General features: G+C 38.1%; 1 protein-coding gene across 1 annotated transcript in view; it reads left to right on the top strand.

The window, feature by feature from the left end:
* The first annotated feature begins 34 nt into the window (after window positions 1-34).
* The window catches only part of ap1m3 (adaptor related protein complex 1 subunit mu 3), a 35,199-nt gene continuing 12,345 nt past the window's right edge, over window positions 35-22,888 (top strand). The window contains exons 1-6 of the mRNA XM_086269127.1: window positions 35-247; window positions 9,917-10,073; window positions 10,684-10,751; window positions 11,441-11,571; window positions 19,796-19,943; window positions 21,504-21,630. Of these exons, the coding sequence (XP_086125253.1) occupies window positions 206-247; window positions 9,917-10,073; window positions 10,684-10,751; window positions 11,441-11,571; window positions 19,796-19,943; window positions 21,504-21,630 (673 nt within the window). The 5' untranslated portion in view covers window positions 35-205. The remainder of the gene's footprint in view (window positions 248-9,916; window positions 10,074-10,683; window positions 10,752-11,440; window positions 11,572-19,795; window positions 19,944-21,503; window positions 21,631-22,888) is intronic.

The following is a 22,888-nucleotide window of genomic DNA, read 5'->3' as shown; positions in this document are numbered from 1 at the left end:
GTATTTCCGTGACAGTAGCTAGCTTGATGCTACGATCCGGAAAAGCAGCGAGTTGCAGCGAAACGCGTTGACTGTACAGTGTGGAGGAGAGGAGGAACGAGGATGATGGGAGCGAATCGTATTCCACTCAAGTGACCCATATCTTACAGTAGACCCAGATATTATTTAGCCTACTTCTTGTTCTCGAGGATTTTTCTCCGTGAAGATGTCGGCGTCAGCGATATTTATCCTGGACCTGAAGGGAAAGGTAAGTTTGTGGCGACTTGTTGGTGAGGAAGTTGACATTATCAACGCAGCACCTGCCTCAAGATAGTCAGTTTGCCAAGAAAGTCGCACAGGATATTTTCATTTTTATTGGCGTAATCTGCAGCTGTACATCACATGCCGCATACACTTTTCTTTGTCGAAAACTCTTTGCTAATTTAACTCTGAACCACCCGTACAGAGCAGACAGGAAGAGAAGCTCAACTTGTCAAACTCGTTTCACCAATGTTCAGTATACACAGAGGGCTTGTTCTTGTGCAGCGATGCAGCCTTTATTGTACGTGATGTGTCCTATTTCGAGGTCTAAAACTTTACCTTGGGCAGCCCTTACATGCCATGCAATAAACCGTACAGTGGTTAGTTTAAAATAATGGGGATATGTGTGTGGACATGAGGATGACATACATTAGAAATACATCTTAAGAGACAAACTCAAGTGAAATGCTTGAGGGTTAGTGATCTCAAGGTGAAAATGTCATTTATTTGTAAATTTGTACTCATCAGTTAATTTAGCTGGGTGCCTTACAAAGAATCTGCAGTCCTAAAAGTAAGGATTTGTCACTTTTATGTATTTCATGAATACTTATTTGATATTATTATTATTACATAACCTTAATCAGTCCAATCTAATAATTTCAACCATAAATGTCATAAAAAGCAACTACCCACAGCAAAATGTGATGTTTTTAGTTGATCTAGTTTGTTTGGGTAGCTTACAAACCCATCACTGTTTTGGTTTGCTCTCGTAAAAGCCTGAGAAAACCTGCTAACGTTCACATTAGGAGACAAGTCTCAAGTTTATTTATTATTTTTGCAAAAAATATACTTATTTTTATGTTGATCATCTTACCAGAATACTGAAACACCTGATTTAAGTGTTTCAGTTCTAACATGTGTGTAAGTTTAGTTAGACAAAACAAGTAACAAGTATCTGTAACCATAATGCTAGGCTTGGTCTACCACCTGACCAAACTATTTTAGTGATTAATTGATTGATTGATTGAATCTTTATTTTGAACATGTTGAAAAAGTATAAAAAAAAAATAGAATTAAAAGAGACAAATGAACAAAGCAAACAAAAGGAAAACGAGCAACCACAACTCCAAATAACGTCCATGTTCAAAAAGGAGCAGGAAGAAGCATAAGCTTATTTAATCCCACCCCTTTTCCACTATCTAGTATCAATAGACTACAGAAATACCTCCTTGTAATTACATTATAGGTTATGTGTAATTTTTTTTTTTTTTTTTTTAATATATACACATATATGTTTCTATCTATCCATACCTACGTATATACACACATACGCACATATACACATTTTCAATAACCCCATTAACACCTGAAGGATACACAACCTACAATTTTATATATATTTAATATATGTATATATATATATATATATATATATATATATATATATATATATACACATATATATACACACATACACATATATATATACACATACATATATACCCATACCAACAAACCCGTGCATGCGCACACACATGAAAATATTAGACAAGAACACCCTATCAAATCTCTACCTTTTCCCTGTACCCTGTAAAAACCATATCCTTAAACCGCTTTTTAAACTGCGCCATGCTTGGACATTGCTTCATATCTTTACTTAGTCTGTTCCACAGCTTCACTCCACACACAGAGATGCAAAAACTTTTTAATGTTGTACGGATACGAGGATGTTTTAAATTTAATTCCCCCCTCAAATTGTATCCCCGTTCCCTTTTAGAAAACATTTTTAGAATATTGTCAGGAAGCAGGTTATTTATTGCTTTATATATAATTTGTGCTGTGAGAAAATGAACCAGATCTGTGAATTTTAGAATTTTTGATTTTAAGAATAGTGGATTTGTATGATCTCTGTAACCAGTTTTATGGATTATCCTTATGGCCCTTTTTTGTAATATAAAGATTGATGATAGCGAACATTTGTAAGTATTGCCCCAAACCTCTGCACAGTAATTCAAATACGGTGCAATCAGGGAACAATAGAGAATGTGGAGTGATTTGTGGTCCAGAATGTGTTTTACTTTACTCAAGATTGAGACACTTCTTGAAATTTTGTTATGTATATGATTTATATGAGACTTCCAGTTTAATTTATCATCTATAATCACACCAAGAAACTTATGTTCAAGTACTCTTTCAATTTCCACACCATCTACATGAATCTGCACTTGTGCATTTCTAAGGGAATTAAAATGACAGAGTGTGGTAAATTTTGACCCTATTATGTTGTATAGACTTCCTATTGTGTTTGTTGTAAATATACTCTCTCCTTTATCTATGACAGCTATTCTAAAATGGTTTAATGTAATTATAGTTTTACAGTGATTTTTCTGCAAGAGGATTGGAGTTAGTTTCAGGGCTCCTGCTACTCTAGACCTAATCAGAATCAGAATCAGAATCAGAATACTTTATTGATCCCTGGGGGAAATTATTTTTTGTTACAGTGCTCCATTTTAAACCAACATTAAGACAAGACAGACAATACGCTAACTAAGAATAGTACAATATATACATATATATACATACATACATACATAAGTCACTTATAAATAAATATTTGGAAAGAAACATGTGTAGTTGTAGCAGCAAACAGTATGTTAAGTGGATGCGTTGTACAGGGAGATGGCCACAGGCAGGAATGATTTCCTGTGTCGTTCAGTGGTGCTTTTCGGTAATCTCAGTCTCTCACTGAACGAGCTCCTGTGACTGACCAACATGTCATGGAGTGGGTGGGAGGTGTTATCCAACATTGTCTTTATCTTGGACAGCATCCGCCTCTCCGACACCACCTTGAGGGAGTCCAGCTCCATCCCCACAACATTGCTGGCCTTACGGATCAGTTTATTAAGTCTGTTGGCATCTGCGACCCTCAGCCTGCTCCCCCAGCATGCAACAGCATAGAGGATCGCACTGGCCACCACAGACTCATAGAAAATATATATATAATAGCTGTGCTCCAGTGTAAAACATTAAAATGTGGTGATTAAAGTGGAAAGTAATGATAAAATAATTTTGAAAAAGCAATATTGCTAAAAATGGTTAAACTAATGCATAAATATATATATTTGTTTTTAGGGTCTGTTGATGAGCCTGGAAAAGACCTTTCCATTATCCTTGCCCCACCGGCAGCCTATTTCCCGGAAAAACACTATGAAAAGCTGTACACATTCACAGTGGGAAACATTTTTAGGATTATAAATATCACAATGTTACATATAAATATACAGCTGGAATTATAAATGACCCCAATAACTCATTAAAAGGATAAGACTATCTTCACCATGTATTTTCTCTAACCGTAACTTATTCTTAGGACAATGAAACAGTGTTTGTGGAAATGATACTGAAAGTCATGAGGATCATAAATGACGCAGTACTTGCTGTTTTCATTAATTTTTGTATTTTTTTAAGTATTTCTACAATTTCTTACTACTTCATATGACTCTGTTAGCTTGTAGAGTTAATTTATGTGGGGCCAAAAAAAAAAAGAATTGTTGAAGAAGCCTTATATGCTTGACAACATTACCCATTAGGGAGAAGGATCAGTCCCGTCGTTGCCTGGATGTCTTATCGTACAGAATAAAGGTTTTCTCTTTCCCTCTCTTGCGTTCTATCCATCTATCTCTGCCCTGAGGCAAATCAGTAGTATCTCTTTGCCTTCAGTCTTCACCCTCTCTCTGCCCTGACTAGATGAGGTCCTCTGTTGTAGCAGAAAATTGTGAAACAAATCTGAGATGGAAAAAAGCATGAGAACAGTCCCAGTGACACTGTAGATAAAAAAATAATATTAAGGTTGTAGTCATTAACCCAAAGCAGTTATGGATACATAGGTAACCTGCTTAACTGTACAAATCCATAGACCTTTTGAACTATTGCTACTGCAGAAGTCTGTTGCATTTTTGTGTTTTCAAGTGTGCCAACCTACCCCAAGCCCTCGGTGCCTCCTCATGGGCGCTAGACTGCACTTGCTGGGTAGACCTAAATGTCAGGCTATTGAAATCAGCATGGCATCATTTGTTCTCTGTGATTCCCAATAGAATTTTTAATGAGCGAACATGCTCAAGCTGACTTTTTGGGTTGTAATGAGTAATGGCAGATTCCAATAGCTGGAGGCTAACATCTTCAGACATATAGTATATTTGCTCAAGGGGCTACAGCTCTTAGTTTTTGTAATATATATTCAATTATGTTGGACAATGCACATTCATCAACATCATAATGGTAATGTGCAAAGACTGACTCATTTCGATTAGCTTTTTGTTTAATTGTTTAATTTGTTTAATTTAATTGCGTCCACCATGAATCCCAATTTAATTATTTTCATACTGGTTGATTTATCCATCTGTCCATCCATCCATACATCACATCCTCTATGACTCGCACCCACTAAGAGTAATGATTTTGGGGAAGGTTACACCCTGCACACCTTGGATACCGGTCTTTTGCAGGAATAACAAAGAGAGACAGAAAACTATTCACACTCACTTTCACACCTATTGCCAATTTAGAATTGCCTGTTAACCTAACCCATGGATGTCTTTGGACCATGGGAGGAAGCCAGAGTACCCAGAAAAAGGTTATGCAAGCACAGGGAGAATATGCAGGCAGAAAAGACTACTGGAGGGATCACCTTCAGGATTGTTTTAGATACATTCCATGACCTTAGAGGATGAATGTGCATGACTTGGGTAATACACATTTTGCTAACAGTGTAACAGTTTGTGGACTGACTTACAGCTGGATCACATTTGTAATTTAGTCACTTATTTAGATGCAAAACAAATGGCATTCTCATCCTCATCTGCTTGTGTTGGGTATCATATTAGCATGCTGACACACTAAACTGTGATTAATATAGTAAACACTGTACCAGCTAAGCAGAAGTACGAGTTTGATAGAGCTGCCACTGTAGACTTAGTCTTATTGGACAAAGAATGCTGCAGCTGCAACAAGCCCCCTTCTCGAGGCCCTTTGAGTATTAACAATATTTAATGGTTGCAGTTGATGGACCAACTCAGTGGTGTCTTTTTGTACTTTTCAATGGTTCATTATTTCAGCTACAAGTTGTGTACTGTTAACTACTAGCAGCTTTGAAACGTCATTCAACATTTTCTACATAGAAATTTATTTTAGTACAGGAATTTATCTCATAGTCAGATTGAACTTAGTGGGCTTAGTGTAATTTACAAGAGGGTTGATGGGTGACACAAACTGTTCTTGTTTTTTTTGTTTTGTTCCTGTTTGCCTTCCGGTCATACGGCCCAGCGAGGGGTGTCTGTTGCCATGTTTCTTTAGAGGTTAGCAGTGAGTGCTTTCTATTGATTTCAAACATTGAAAAGAGTCATTGATTGGCTTGTGTGACCCAGTAACAAACTCCCATCAAATCCCCACAGCGATTTTCCCCAGCTGATTATGTTTTATTTCATTTATTTATTTTTTAAGACCACTGATGGTTTTAATATGTAATACTTTGTTGTGCTGGTAAAAGCCAATTATAACGCCAAGAATTGCCTTTTGTCTTGTAGATTAAACAAAGAATGGATCAGCACATGTAATTCAGTTTATAATAGGGCTAATTGGCTGTATTTTATACTTCAGTTTTTATATTATGCTTCCATTGTTCTTATTTCCTTTTTAGTTTTTTCCTTTTGTTCCCACTGAACAAAACAACATTTCTTGGTTTTGAAACAATTTAACTAAGTTCTACATAAAGATTTTTAGCTCTCTGTCACAGTTGAATGCCATTTAAAACAATTAGATATAAAAAATATTTGTGATGCACGTTGATATTCCAGCAAAACCTCCCAAACTTTAAGCAGACACTACTGCGACTTAACTTGAAAGGGATACATTCCCACTTGGTTGTAAAGAGACCTGGATTATTAAGTAGCAGTGCTTTGCTTTGGGGCATGAAATATGCTAACTGATTGGTTCTCTGCTGAAAACAGTGCAGCACTGCTTGTTTTTCTGGAAATACGAGTTTAACTGACACACGTTTGAACCATAGTGGCACGGCAGTGATATGTTGACACTTCCGTTTCCTAAAGGTGATATAAAAGTTTTTACAAGTCATTCTTATGATTGGCACCATTATTGTTACCACAGACTAGTTATTTTCAGAATCATCATAATCGGATGATGTGAAATGTCTCTCAGATGCAAATTTGGTGGGTTTTCTTTTGTGTTGTTTTTTTAAAGGTGGACATCAATGCACTAAAAGAGAGAATTACACAGAGGAAAATTGGTGGATAAAGCAGTCAATAAGAAGCTCGTCACAGCTCATCACAGTAAATGAAAAGAGTGATAAACTTTCTTCGTCTTTTATTGATTTATTGTCTCAAATAGAAATTAACTTCAGCCAACTTGTCAAGTATGTGCACATTGGTTGTGTACGGCCAGCGATGTTGGTGGCCTTTTCTTTGCGGTCCACATGTTCTATATGCCATTGTAAGTGCAGTAGGAGGCAAGTGTTATAGTGTTATATATTGGGCTGTTTATACTTTATTTTTTCATTTTTTTCAATTAGAAATTGATACTGTTATATGTAAAACAAAGAAAATAAGTGAATTATCAAATCAAAAATGCTGGACTCAGCAGATGTCTGTATCTTCTGTTGGAAAATCACTGTTGACTAAGTAATTAATTATTCCCCTTTTTGATGCGGTAACCAGAAATGATTATGACCACCACATAGTTAACCTGCTGTTGAGTCAAGTCTGGAACATATGTGTGCCGGTGTTTTTTCCATCAAGGTGTGATTTTTAAAACTGGCAATTCAAAGGACACTCTTCCATGGGCTTTCAATATTGCAGCTCTTTTTTGATATAGACTTGCCTATAGCTCACTCTCTGTCTGGTCACCTCTGAACTGTTGCCTGTGTGTGTTCTCCTCTCATAGAATCTGATCAGTGGCCTGTTCATATCCTTCTTCTCCCCCAGATTACTTTACTTTGCTGGAATGTCCTTTTTTATTTCTTATTTCCTCCTGTCTTTGTTGCATCTGCCCCTTTGTGACCTTTGTGCAACAGAGGCTCCTCTATTAAAGAAGATGGGGAGCTTTTTGTGTTTGTGTGCGTGCATGCATGTGTGTGTGTGTGTGTGCGTGCATGTGTGTATGCTTGCCATCTAGATCCCTGAAGCGTACAAGCTTTGATCTCTTTCTTCACTTCACCGTGTGCGTCCGGAGAATAGAAAGACTGCTAACTCATCTTGTTATGTTTGTCTGTGTGTGTGTCTGTGTGCGTGTGTATGTATGTTTTCATTAAAATTAGGAGGTGTGGTGCTTTCTCTGGGCTGAATGAAGCAAGTCTTGTCATATCTGTGACTAGCATCGCATGCTGATTGGAGATGTTACAACATTCAGCCTTAAGTCTCAAGACAGACCTTGATACAATTACACCCCACCCCCCAGTGTGTAATATAGAACAGATCTGAAAAATGTTCTCAAACATAGTTTAAAACTGCACTTGTGTGATATGAACGTGCGCACTTTTGTCATCATTTTAAATCCTTGACTTACAACAGAGTAAGAAGAGTTTCTGGGTCATCTTTTTCTTGGTTCAGTCACATATTGTTCTTTTTCATGCTGTGTTTTATTTTCATTGTGTCCACAGTGGAGTTTTTTTTCTTCACAAAGGAGACACTGTGTCTTGTGTAGATGTAGCAAATTGGCTTATAAAGTCAACTAAAGCAAAGTCAATATATCAGGATCTCTTGTGACAGTGGTCTGAAAAAACCCCCCAAAAAACAGAATATGTGCAGTCATAATTTTTTCATTTTTTACTTTTAGAAGTTCAATCACAGACATGTACTCACTTAACTAGATTAGTAGCTGTGGTGGGTGTGTAAGCTCACACTCGCCTTTTATTACAAACCGGTTCCAGCTCTTTTTCGATGGTTGTTGAGTCACTGACAAAGAGGAGGACTCAAGGTTCACATTGGGAAAGGTCTGTTAGATGTGTGTTTGCACATTTTCCACTGTTTAAAAGTGTGTCTGTGAGTGATGGAGGTGCTATTAGTGTTGCGGGTATATAGTGATGAATAGAGTTGTCGTGATACTAGAATTTAAAACTTGATACCGATACCCAGGAAAATACTCAATATTTGACACCTTTTTTTTAATAAAGGAGGAAGAAAAAAATGACAAAAAATCAATAGGGTTTTCTTTTTTTTTGGTAAAGATTAGTACAATACAAATCTAACATCAATCACAATGTTTTTGAGTAGTCTGGCATATAAAGTAATGTAACGTGGTGCAACCCCCCCCCCCCCCCCCCCCAAAAAAAGGACAATAATATTTATAGGTGGTTTGAGGTAGTACTGTGCCTCTCACGACTTTGCACTTTTCTTTACTGATCATCTGATGAAAAACGTATCCTCTTCCTTCTAACTTCAAGCCATATTTTCTAAACTGGGGCTCTAATACACAAAAAAGTGCTTAACCATGCCTATCTATTCTTGATATTATACCAATTGCTTATTATTAGTAAATTGGCTAAACAACAATAGCTGGTTACAAACTAACATTTTGCTTTATGTTGGGTTTGAGTGTCCTAAAAATCCCTCCGATAAACCCTTTAATTTTTTCACTCTTGCATTTATTTGCTAAGGAACAGAGTCCAACAACATTAGATACACTTCAACCAAAGTTTCACTAACACTAGGCTATTAGCAGCTAACAGTGCTATGAGCCTACAGCAGTGCTAATTTTCACTGACTCATCTCTTCTTATTTGACTCCTTTCACAAAGTTTTAAAGCCTTGAGTAAATGGACATGGACACTATTGTCAGCCTACACTTAATGCAGACAAATGGCAGCCAGAGTTGTTTGTCCTACAGTGGCCACCATAGCCAGGATTATGCACTTGAATTGGGAGGGGTAATAAAACAGAACTTGGACAGCTAGTGGAGAAATTTGTCACACTGTACCTTTTAACATTATCCGCTAGCCACAACCTCAATGATGACTTAAGAAATGGCTAATGTTGCTATCTGGTAATTGCAAACATATAAATGGTTAAAGGTATCAATGCGAATGGGTATCTGAACTGATAGTAATTCTTATTAGTTTATTATCACTTAGTATCTTAGTACTGTTTCTTTCAGACATAAAATGAATTTTTATAAGGGAAAGGCTAAGAATTAATGAAAATTTATTTTAAATTTGGTTTTAAGATTGATTTATTTTTTGCCAATTGACAGCAAGGAGGAGAATATACCATAAATGTCTAGTAGGACTTGGGGACATTGCATGCCTTGGCTATCATTTCAAACCTGGAAATCTTCCAACCCTTGCTAAGGTCTGCTCTTATTCTTCTTTCAAGTTGAAAAGTTGGTCATTCATCATTCATGATCAGATACCCATCAGTCCATTAAAACTACAAAGGAGAGATTCAAGCTGGAAACACATTTTGCACATTTCCACAGAGGATGAAAAAAATAAATATAACCCCCATTCAGGAGGTTAGAGGGTTTTTGTCAGCCACTGGCTTCTGTAGCTTCTTTAAGCTTGAGTGCAGGTTTGGTATCTTTGCCAAAAGCTATAAATATTTAATGACAAAGTCCTCTTTAATATCATCCTCTGCCTCTGTATCTTGTGTGTCTTTATGTTACTCATCCAGGTTCTGATTTGCCGTAACTACATGGGAAACATGGACATAAATGTGATCGACCAGTTCATGCCCATTCTGATGAAGAGAGAAGAAGACGCTGAGATGACGCCGCTGATCAGCCATGGCTCCGCACACTTCATGTGGATCAAACACAACAACCTTTACTGTATCCAAAGAGAGTTTACTGCTGCGTGATGTGCTCTGTGGTGCCTGCTAAAACGAAGCCTTCACTGCAGACACTATAAATATCTATGTGAATTCTCCACTTTACCACAGTATAGTTTTCCATTCTGGCTGACATTCCTGCTTTAGTTCTTCAAAGTGACAGCCCTCCCATCAATCATTTACAGCATGTAATACATATACCTTAATTGCATCTTTCCAGGACAGATCTATATGAAGTCCTGTGTTTCAGGTTGCTTCTGAGCTTCTCCACTTAAAAAATTGAACACAGGTTCACTATGATGTGTTATTCACTGTCTTCAATATTCCACACTCAGTCTTACTTACACATTATTAATTCAGGAACATATTCCAGTTGTTAGTAGTATTCCCAGTGCACTGCATTACACAGCTGAGCTCTTTTACCACCCTGTGGCCATGTTTTTAGTTGCTTGAAAGTCTCACACATTCTGTTAACTTTCAATTATGCTGCATTCGTCTCATAATCACTCCCAGTAAAGAATAAAACATGCCTGCTTCATGTCTTCTAACAGATTAAAAAACGTTTGCCTCTTGTAGATAAAACTTTGTTTCTTAACAGTTTTTTTTTTCAGTGGTGGCAATCACTAAGAAGAATGCTAATGCTGCTCTCGTGTACTCCTTCCTTTATAAAATAGTACAGGTGAGTGTGATGTTTACAGTTCATACTTTTTATTCCAAGGATGGAAAAGTTGCATTTGCATTATGAAGTCGTCTGATTTTCTATGTAGGCAATACATTTGGTTTGATCTATTGATGAAATGCAGGAACAGTTGGTGTTTCTGCACCGACAGTCTTGGTTTTTGGTTTGGGTTTTGTTGTATTTCTTGCAAAGTACTTTGTGACATGTACGGTAAAACAACAATGGCACTCACAGAATACTTCCCTCCCAAACTCTTACATTTATAAGAACGTGACCTGGAGTGGTACCACATTGTAATAGACTCCTTCTTTGATCTCCACCTCTACCTTTCCAACACATTTCAGGAAATATGGCCTAGTAGCTGTTTCGCATAATTCTGCTAGCAGACGGCCAGATAAACAAACAGCTCTTTTCTTGCTAGAGGAATAAATGTATCCAGCTCATTGTATAAATTATTGGAATAGGTCTTAATAAACTGCAGTATTAACCAGTTGACTATGAAGTGTAAGCGTATCTATTTGTTTTTCCCCTATACATATCTTTTCAGCACTGATATATGAAAAGATAATAATAAAAATCTTACTGTGGGATAGTAATAACATACAGTATGTGTGCACTCAATGTAAAAAGTACTGCTCAGCAGCTTGCATAGGATTTTTCATAGTAGCTGTTTGTATTTCTGTTTCTAGGTATTTAAGGAGTACTTTAAGGAGCTTGAGGAGGAGAGCATTCGCGACAACTTTGTGACGGTGTACGAACTGATGGACGAGGTGATGGATTTTGGGTTCCCTCAGACGACTGAGAGCAAGATCCTACAAGAGTAAGACAAATGTCACACAAGTTGACAACAGTCCACAAACCATTGCGCCACGTCTGTTTGTTCAAGTGTAAAAACTCAATACCTCAGACTGGGAAGCATTTTAGATTCAAATAAATAATGAGTCAGCACTTTATCGAAATATGTAAGCATAGACGGAAATACAGTAAATACAATTAGTAATGCAAAAAATACTATACAATTCTAATGAGCTTAAAAGTTAATATTTGGTATGACCACCTTTATTCTTCTACACAGCCTGAACTCTCTTAAGCAGCTTTGTAGTCATTTCTTCTTGAAGGACATTCAAACTCTTCTGTAGATTTTGGCTGCCTTTTTTTTGAAAATTTCGTGCTGAAAATTAAACTTCCGATGGCATTGCATGGCAAAATCTGACAAGCTCTCCAACACCACTGACTGAAATGCTTTCCCAAACCATGTCAGAGCCTCCACTGTTTTTTACAGACAACTGTAGACACAGTAGTATCTCTTGTCCTCCTCTGTACATTCCGATAAAAATTTAAACCAAGAATTTTACATCTGGATTATCACTTCATTAGACCAGTTGTCGCTGATTTTCAGCCCAGTACTTGAGTAATTTGGCATACATTGGCCTTTATTCCCTGTTTCGCTTCCTTAAAAATGGCTTCTTGGCAGCCACTCTTCCATTGAGGCTATAGTGAACAGTAGTAGTTCATCTCTCAGTTCCAGTTTCAGGTCTTTGCTGAATTTCATATTTCCTAAGGACATGGCATGTCTGGTGAAGATATTTTTATTTAATTTTTTTCCTGCCACTTCTTGTTTTGTCCTCCACTTATCCAATTTCCTCACATTTTTGAGGTAATGCTGCATACCATGGCAAGACATACCAGGTTTTTGGCACGTGGTTCTTTGGGAATCACCTTGTTGGTGCAAAGATACCATTTTATGCCTGTCAACCCATATGGAAAAGAAATAGTAAAAACATATATGATTTCATTATATAATTTTTCAAGGGATCTTATATGTGTTTTCACTCTTGTATGCTTTTCATACAAGTTTCATACAAGACAGATACAAACTTTATAAGATTTATATATATCTTTTCCATATGGGAAACTGTGTTATCTTTGGTATCTGTTCTAGATTCAACTGGAGAAATGGGAGCAAATGATGTGTTTTTGCGACAGGCTGCTGGTAACAAAGTGTTACCAAATTTAAAATGGAGTCCGATGGACCGATCCGATATTATGTATCTGTATCGATCCGATACTGACCTAAATTACTGGATCGGATATAGGAGAGAAATAAAAAATGTAATCCGATCCGAAGTATCACAAAATAACCTCACAAAACGCGCTACTTGGCGTAACCCAGCTCAGCGCATCGGAGCAGTATGTGTCACCTGATAGAGCGGCTGTTGTCTGCGAGACATGTCGGTGGTCTGGTGGAGCATTTGGAGCATTACGTGCTTCCAAACCGCGGCATTCCATCTCAAAGAAAACTATCCCAGAGAAGTAAAGTGTGTAAGTGCATCTCTGAATGTTTGCATAGTATTTCCACTTTAAGCATAACAACTGATATATATGGAGCCACAGCTGGACTGGCCATCGGAGTTCCATATTGAGGCGAAAAGGAAGCGATTTGTCCCGTACTTCAGCTAGAATTAAAAAAAGGCACGAAAAAAGGCTGGAGTTATTCTGTCTTTGCTGCACAGCTGCCGTTCTTCTCTCATTCTCTCCCCCTTCCTCCCCTGTTGCTACTTCAATCATGGAACTGACCAATGATCTTTTCTGTCGCAAGTCCCGTCTTACTTGTTTGTTTATCGCCCACTTTGCGCCAGAAAGAGGAGACCAGCGGATAAAGAACAGCTGCTTGATAAGCTGTTGTTAGACTTGATTTAATATTAATTTCTAGTATCAGCTGATGTTTGCTGGAGCCATGGCTGTAAAAGCTGCTGGTCATGATATCCGTTTGGATATGTCGTGAGAGGGAAACATGAATATGAAACCAGGAGATGTCCTTACTGAATCATCAGCTGAACAGTGATGGACAAACAGGTTTACCTGTTATGTGACATGAATGAGTGGAAGGGAAGCTATGAACTGTTTCTGAGAGACAAATAACACCAGGATCCTTTTCTGTGTAGCTGACAGCTGGTAACTGTGCAGGTGCGGATCTAGCAAAGTTTTGCCAGGGGGCCAGGTAGGGCATTAACAGGGAAAGGGAGGCACAAAAAATACTTTTCTTTGTTATTTCATTTAAAATGATGAACTTTTAATAAATAATTATCTGAATCTTACAACCAAAGTGGTCATCTGATTAAATGTATAGAAATCCATTATTGTATATAGTAACTATTAAGTCTAATATACATCCTAGTAATCTATAGTACTTTTTCCTATGGGAAGGTACCATCTGTGCAGTCTGCAATTCTGTTGTAGAAAGATGTTGAATCTATTTAATTATTCTTGAAAAATAATTTATTTCTGTGCATTTGTTTTACACGTGCATTAAATTAAAGTTGATTATGTCGATTAAGCATTGTGAGGTGAAAGGGGGGGGGGGGGTTAATATTTTTGCTGGGAGTTGGCAAACCTATTAGTTAGGTTGTTTAATATTTCTGCTAAGTACTCTTTAAGATACCAGAATAGGGATGATGGTGCAGCTTTAAGTTTATTAGATTGATCAGTTTTGCTGAACTATAAAATATTTTGGGTGCAGTGTATTTTTTGCATACAAGTATAACAGAATAGCTTTAGTGTTTTGGTTTTTAAAACTTGAGAATGAACAAAATGTAGCAACATATTTATAAAAAAATTGTTTTATTGATTAAAAAATACACTATATCGGATTCATATCGGTATCGGCAGATATCCAAATTTATGATATCGGTATCAGACATAAAAAAGTGGTATCATGCCATCTCTAATATTATGATACAACACTGGTTCATCAACTGAGTTATGTGCAAAAGAAAAAAAAAACATTCCAAAAATGTCCACGTCTGAACTAAAAATGAGTGAAAAAGCAGCCAATGTCCAAAGAAAACTGAAAACCCTCAGAAAGCCTTGAAGGACTATTGCAAAAGAGAAAGCTCCTTGGAGGTAAAATATAAAGAGTGGTGAATAAAGATTTTTGCATGGTACGGTATATTTCTTTGATATTTGTGTTTAAACTATTTTGAAAGTATTAGCTAACCTTTCATTAAAAGAAAAAGGAAAAAAAGACATCATGAGTGGCCAAACGCGACAGTAATAAAATTTTAATACATTACCTTTGTCATTGCAACACCATCAAACTCTGTCTTTTGATATTTTCTCAGAGAGACACCCAGTGGCAAAACTTACACTCTGTGCAGTGGAAGTAAAAGAGGGCTTGTAGAAATTGCTTTGGTGATTTTATATTGGACAAACGGTGAAACAGTATGGCATTTAAAATGAACACTAATCAGGCTGATGAGGTGAAAGTTACAAACTCTCAAAGGCCATAATTGCTGCATTCCTGTCTGGTTTTAATGTAACCACATTTACTCAAGTGGTACCTGTATCATCCATCAGGGAACAAAACAGGAGTTTTTCAGCGAGGTAACAGCTTCATATTTCATGGTGCAAGTTAGCGGGAGAGAGGGAATGAGAGCAAATGATGATTCTGTTTGAAGTGCTCTAGGCCATTTTTTTTCTTCTCATTCAACTGAGCACAACTGGTGACTAAAATTGTAATGAATGGCTCAGCTTTATACACTGAGTGAAATGAAGTGAAGCCACTGCTATTCTTTGGACCACTCGTGCTTTGTGTTTGAGCTGTACACAGGGTTGTTTTGCTTTTACCCTCCTCATGGCTCCACAGAGAGACTTTTGTTTCCAGGAGAAGGATCAACATTCACTCTGAAGCCCACAGCACCACAGGCACATAGGCTGTTAGTGTGTGCATTTTATTTGATTATTTTATTTTGCTGTGAATATATTGTGCACACAATTTCTTTGTCTTTTTTTTGTTATTGCTATTAGCTGCTGCTGTAACAATTTGTCACCATCTTTATTTACAGGGTGCTTTATCAGAAACTTTCACATTTGCATAGTGTATTGTTTACCTTTTTCATGTTTTATGTGTAGTAATACATGATGGATGTTTAATTTAATGTGGTTTTTTTCACAGAGGTTTGGCTTTGGCTACGTGTGTGTGTGTGTGTGTGTGTGTGCGTGTGCGAGCGCGTGCATGCGTATGAGTGTCTGAGCGTCTGAGTACTGCTGATAATTACCAGGCTCCTGTTGGCACTCACACACAATGACACCATCAGCTGGACACACTCAAGACACTCAGACAGAAATCCCTGCTCTTCTCTTCCCCAAGGAGCCATACAGTTGTTGTCTCTCACACACTCTCTCTTTCTCTCTCTCTCTGACACACACACACACACACACACACACACGTTCTGTCTCTCTGTCTGCAGGCTACTTCAGTTCTCTGACCTTTTCATGCCCCCAACACTGCTCTTCTCTTACATTTTAACACTATCTACCTGGCAAGAGTATAACTGTGTGTCTGTGTGGGTGGATGCAAGTGTGACTGGAGGGTTGCGCATGCACGTGAGTGAGTTCATGTGTGCACATACGTAGAAATCTTCATCGGCGTGTAGGCGTGTCTGTGTGTGTGTTTCCTTTGACTGCTATTGTTATGCTAATCCATCAGTTTGCTGCCAAATCAGCTTCCAGACCCTTTCATTAGCATTTCTGAGGAGAATCAGGGCAAAACAGAACAAACAGCAAAGCAGCAAAACAATCCGGCGTCAACCCCAAACCCACTTGTCGCCGCCTTTCATCTCTCAGCACTTACAGACTTTCCTACATGTCAGCATGCATTCAAGACCCGCTAGGTTGGAGGAACTAGGGCAGAAAACACAGAAAAATCTTCCGCCTCAATCCGTCAATCAATCCAAAACTTGTTTATTTGGCACATTTTGTGGATGAGATTAGATAGAAAATTTTGATTTTAAGGGAAAGCAAGACTCTTTTTGTTTAGCAGGATTTCACACAGTTAGAAATCACACAATCTCACAGACAAGTATGTTTAGAACAATCGTAGTTAAATAGTTTTATAATAAGAATAGTAAGACTTAGCACAGAGAGCTGCCAAGAAAATCTTTCAGTTTTGGAGGCTTCACAGCAAGTTTTGTTTATTTTTGTCCTTTTTTGGTGTTGTCTGCTAAAAAAGGGGAAATATTTTAGATGGCATTTTGTGTAATAAAAAAAATACTACATTTAAGCAATATTGTCTCCTTGATGCTAAGAAAAAAGTGTTTATTGCAGGCTTGAAGAACATCTTTTTAAAAAGTTAATTTTCTGGACAGTATTTTTATACGTTAGCCTTTAGAAGTAACACGTCTCCTTACAAGATTACTGCCATTAGCATTAGTCTGTTACTTCACAGTGATACGTGACAAAAGCAACTTGTTGGAGCACTTTTGTGTTACCAAACGTGACAGTACTCTGAAGTCGAGCTATGAAGTATTATTATCCATATACACACAATGTGAATACTTTCAGTGTCAAGGGGATCTTCTTTGCTAGTAAGCAGCTGTGAGGAAAGGGCCAGAGACAGAAACACTGCTAGCACATTAGGGAATTTTTATTTTATTTGTTTTATTGAAAACAAAATGAAACGGCTAATATAATACAATATTTAACAGAAATGGATTGCTTATTAGGAAAAAAAACCCAAGATCACAAAAACAAAACTAAACTAAATGATTGATTTTCAGAATGAACTCATTAGATTAAAGTAGTGTTTAGTACTTTAAGTAGTTACAGTGTAACACATTATGCCCAGCGATTTGATGTACCTGCACTTATAGAACATTGTACTGAAGTCACATTTCTTTTTAACTCTTCACTGATGCTGTGCATTCATACAGCTCACACCCACAGCCAATTTAAATTCACCAGTCAACCTAGCATGCATCTCTTTGGACTATGGTAGGAAGCTGAGCCAATCAGGAGATTAAAACCGGTAAGCGTTATTCTGTGGGGGACAGCGCTAACTACCACACCACCATGCTGCCCAGTACTGTTGAGTGGTTGGATCAGTGGCTTAGATGGCACTAATAATACAGGTTACATTCAATATATTCCTGAAAAGTATGAAAGGTGAAATGATAAACATTGCATACCTGCTTTAGAGATTCTCATTTTCAGCAAATAGAGATTTTTGAGGTTTGGAAATGCACCTGGAGCATTCAGGTCATTGATATGTGGTTTTATCTAAGGAAAGCTTGAAGGCCTGAGTGGGAGAATGAAAAGATGAGAGACGGCTAAACGGAGGAGGAGACAGAGGGGAGGAGAAAGTGTCAGAGTAATGAACTCAGGGTGGAGATAAGGGGCTGCTTCAGAGAGTGCACTTTGGATCACTGTCAGTCTGTCTTTTTTGTGCCAATGTCAAAGAAACTGATTAAATTCAATTTAAGCTGATACTTTTTCGAAGTACGATGAACTCTAATTTCAGTTTCTCCTGCCAAGTACCAGCATTTAATCATTGTGAATAATAATATACTCAGACACTAACATATATCTAAATACATACAATACAAAAATGATTAATAACCCTTCAACTGGAATAACTGTTTACACTTCATATTCTGGGGGGAAATAATTGGGAGGCAGAAATATCCAGACAGTTCTGCAGTGGGAATGAGGCCACTGAGAGGTAAACAGTGATGGGGGGCAGGTGTTTCGGTAAAAGAGGCCTGGTCACATGATGTATCATAGTGCAGCTCCCTCTTATTCTCATGACGAGTCATTATACATCCCTGGAGTCGAAGAGGACCGGTGAAACAAAGCTTTACAGCTTGGTTAAGAGCGATGAGGTAATGCAGTGCTCTGTTCTCGGGTAGAGGCAGAATAGTTACATGTTAAAATGTATAATGAGTTTATTGATTTGTTCTTAGTACAGTTAATATTAGACCTAATTTAGAGCAGTATATGTACATCGTTGACATTTTTCAGAAGTTGCACCATTAAATATTTTTGTCATCAGCCTACCACTTAAATTATGTAAATGTATGTGTTTACTGGGAAAGGAGCTTTCTGTGTCGGTGTATCCTGAATAATATCACCCAAGTGCCATAATTCTCTCTTAGTATTGAGCATTTTTAGTGTTTTTTAGCACATTGGTTTGGTTTCACATCTGAGGTTTTGATTCGGCTTGGCCAGTCTTAGTAAGCAGAGGGTGGCTCATTTCCGTAGACAAGATCTCTGTCTTAAGACTCTAATTTAACTTTCAGTACCAAAGAGCTGACTGATTATCTGCAGAATGCAGCAGCAGCTAAAGACTTGGATGGTGGCATTAAAACTAGAGCTGAAAACAGAGTATGTGTATATAACTGAGCAGAAGCATGAATCCAACTTTAAAGGCTTTACTTCAGCCAGTAACAGATCATCTTTTGTCCATCAGAATTTTCCTAAATTGTGTCAATAAAAGGCCTCTAACCTCCATTATTTCTGTCAGTGCATCCTAACACAGTTGCAAGCTACAGAGAAGCCTCAACAAATCAAAGAAAACTGACAAACTTGCTTCAAGATGCGTTACACGCTGCAGGTTCAGTTCCTTTGAATCAGCTGTCCCAGTCTTTCCTCATGGCCCAGTAGATACTCGATTCGTTGGTTCGTATTTACCCAGCCAATATGTCATTGTTTAGTCTCATGTAAACAAATGCATGTATCGCATTATTATCCGTGGCTACAGCCCCAATTGATTTATGTAAATCTGTTTTCTAATTACGTTCATGAATAATCTTCGTACAGCACAAATACAAAGCTCCTTTAATTTATCCACGCTTGAGTAACTCATTTTTTTAAAGTCGTGGGGTGCGATTAATGCAAAGCGTAGAAACGTTCCTCAAGAGAGATTTGGTTCATGTTGCTAGATAAACACGCTGTTTGTTGCCATTTTTCATTTAGATATATTTGAGTTAAGGATCTCGCTGTTGTTCTTAGGCCTCTGAGAAGCTGTCAGTCTTTAGAGGAGATGAGGAGATTAAATTATAATTTCAGCCTGCTGCAGTTTATCATGGTACTCCTCCAAAATTAGAAAGTGCTGCCTCTTTCCCAGACACCTTCATGAAGGCTGCGATCATTAGTTTTCAAACTAGCTTGATGAATGATGTACATGGGTTTTCAGGTGTCCTACTCAGCAGGATTACAGACTGACTTTGAACACAACTTGAGCTTCTCTCTGCCTTTGTCTCCTTCAGGTACATTACACAGCAGGGCCATAAGTTAGAGGTCGGGGCACCGCGACCTCCTGCCACCGTCACCAATGCTGTGTCCTGGCGGTCAGAGGGCATCAAGTACAGAAAGAATGAAGTGTTTATGGATGTTATAGAGTCAGTAAATCTTCTGGTGAGTCAATATCACAGCATCATAAAGAGCTGTACAGTAAGAATGTTCATTTCCAGCCATGCGGTGACCATGGTGTCATCAAAACAAATGTAATGTACATAATATGGCTCTTTATCATTAGAATTTATATATATTTTTTCACCATTGAATTCAGTTACAGGAAGTAAACTAACATAATAGAAAACACATGACTCTCATTTTAATTTCACTATCAGTTCGTACATTGTTCAAACACCATTATCCGTTTTTTAAATCCATTGTCTAAAATCGCTGGACTTTCTCAAGCGGTTCAAATAGACTTGGCTTCCTTGAGGCTAAGTGGATGTGCGTTACTGCTAAAATTATCTTCCCTTGAATTGAATCGCTGAGTAAATTGTCTCTGCATCAATAATCATCCATTCTGTTCCAGTGCAATATTTTTGTTGTGTTTTCATTGAATGACTCAGTTTATGTCTAAGGTTACTCAGTAAATCAAGCAGACAAAATACCTCAGGACAAGTCACACACTATGTTTCTTGTGAGTGAGATGATTGTACAGCATTTTTAGTTAATTCATGGTCTAACTGCTGGAAAATAGAAAGGTTCAAATGCCCACCTGCTTTATTTCAGTAAATACTTGGTGAAAAACACTTTTCTTAACTAAAAGTGTGTAAATGCTATCATCCAAAATATTTCATTACATTGTAACTTTCCCTTTCTTTCCCCCCCCCCCCCCCCCCCCCCCACCACCACCGGGCTTAAATGGACAGTAATACCACGGTGTGCAAATGTGATGTTGTCAGGCTTCATGACTTCTATTTTTATTAAGGTCTAAGATTTCCTGCAGCAAAAGAAGAAGACGTTTGAATACGTGAACATGCTGCGTCTTCAAATGCACAAAAGAATCAGATCTTCTCTCATGTGCCTCGTGTTTGAGGCAACACCTCAAGGACAATCAAGTTACAACTGCAGTTATGAGTCATGGAAACTAATTTGGTGGAGGTGTTCAACCACTACACAGGGGTGTAAAAACCAGTAACCGCTTCCTTCTCTGTGAACAGGGACTTTTTTTAATGTTGACAGAGTTTTATTTCTTTCTTTTTTCATTTTGAGGTATTTTCTGCTTTATTGAAGTAGTAAGGAGTAGAGCAGGAGAAGACACAGCACAGGGCTGTGGGTTGGACTCACACCCAGGATGCTGGGTTTTAGCCATGTGGTAAATGGTTGCCTCCTCACCCAGTGAGTGAAACTAGCACCCCAACATTTTTTTTTTAGTCTTCCTCACCAGTGTTTTACTTACAGTTCTTACGCTGCATGCTAAAAGACTTTCTGTTTTGTCCCTCAGACTGTGTGCATCCTCTGAATGGTTAGGTCGATTGGTTTGTTGCTTTCTTCTTCTGGGAACTACATATCTGAAAAGTGTAATTCTTCAAATAACGAATATGTATTTGTTTCAAGAAAATTGTAATTGTAATCATCAGACTGAACTTCCACAGCTGCAAGGGGCAGATTTGACTGTGTAGCATATGTATTCACAGAATCTAAACAAACTAATGTTAAAATTTATTTTCTTCTCTGTAGGTGAGTGCCAGTGGCAGTGTCCTGCGCAGTGAAATAGTGGGTAGCATCAAGCTCAAAGTGGTCCTGTCAGGGATGCCTGAACTTCGACTGGGCCTCAATGACAAAGTGCTGTTTGAGCTCACAGGCAGTAAGTAACAGTCACCCACAGCCATTTGTGTCACTAGAAGCCTTTATTACAGAGCTGAACACTCGTGCAGGCAGCTGACAGAATGAAAAAGGATCAGAATCCCTGTATATCTGTGGATTTATCTCAGTATTATACATTTAAAAACAACATCCAGCACACATAAGGGTTGTAGCACTTGAAGTCAGTGAGGGAAATTTAATTGGAGCTGGACCTGCATGTGTTTACAGTAACTTTTAAACATTATTATGTACCGATCAGGCATAACATTATGCACGCCTAATATTGTGTTGCTCCCCCTTTTGCTGCCAAAACAGCCCCTGAAGGTGTGCTGTGGGATCTGCCACCAAGATGTTAGCAACACATCCTTTAAGTCCTGTGAGCTACAAGGTGGATCAGACTTGTTTTTCAAGCACATCCCCACAGATGCTTGACTGGAATGAGATCTGGGGAATTTGGAGGCCAAGTCAACACCTCAAACTTGCTGTTGTACTCCTTGAACCATTCCTAAACCATTTTTGCTTTGAGGCAGGGCGCGCTATCCTGCTTTCATCGGTGGTCAAGAGTACTCTTAACACTTTTCTATTAGAATCAGCATTGACATTTGCAGTAATTTGAGCTACAGTTGTACACGGGCCAGCCTTCATTCCTCACATGCATCACTGAGCCTTGGCCATCTATGTCCCTGTTGTGGGTCAACCACTGTTCCTTCCTTGGACCTCTTTGATAGATACTGACCACTGCAGACCAGTAACAGCCCACAAGAGGTGTTGTTTTGGACATGCTGTAGACTTACACTTGCCCATTTTTCCAGCTTTTTGTCCACATCGATTTGGGGACAAAATGTTTACTTGCTCTTTAATATACCCCACCCACTAACAGGTGCCAGGATGAAGAGATAACCTGTGTTATTCACTTCATATGTCAGTAGTCATAATGTTTTGCCTGATTGGTGTAGTATGCAGTCTATTTGTTGTAACTGATGAAATGACAGTAAGCCTCTAAACGATCAGTAGAATGCTTTATTGCTTTTTGATACACTTTCTACTTTGTTTGGTGCTGGTTGAGCTTTTGGCTTTTCACTCTCCCCTTGAACTCACCCTCACGCTTTAGCTCCTCTTTCTGCCTAAATCCCATGCATAACTCTCTTCCTACCTCTACCTCCCCCTCTCTGCCTACCAATTTTTCCACCGGTGTTTCCCACTGCTACATCTTTTCTCGCCTACTCCTGCACATCCTCCTCCTCCTCTTCCATCTCTTC

Source organism: Aulonocara sp. 'chitande type north' Nkhata Bay, linkage group LG17 (assembly GCF_057382095.1).
Source record: "Aulonocara sp. 'chitande type north' Nkhata Bay isolate Kocher_YH1m ecotype deep benthic linkage group LG17, A_spYH_male_GT1.1, whole genome shotgun sequence".
Lineage (NCBI taxonomy): Eukaryota > Metazoa > Chordata > Actinopteri > Cichliformes > Cichlidae > Aulonocara > Aulonocara sp. 'chitande type north' Nkhata Bay.
The sequence above is the reverse complement of the archived record's forward strand: the minus strand, read 5'-3'. Positions and strand labels throughout refer to the sequence as shown.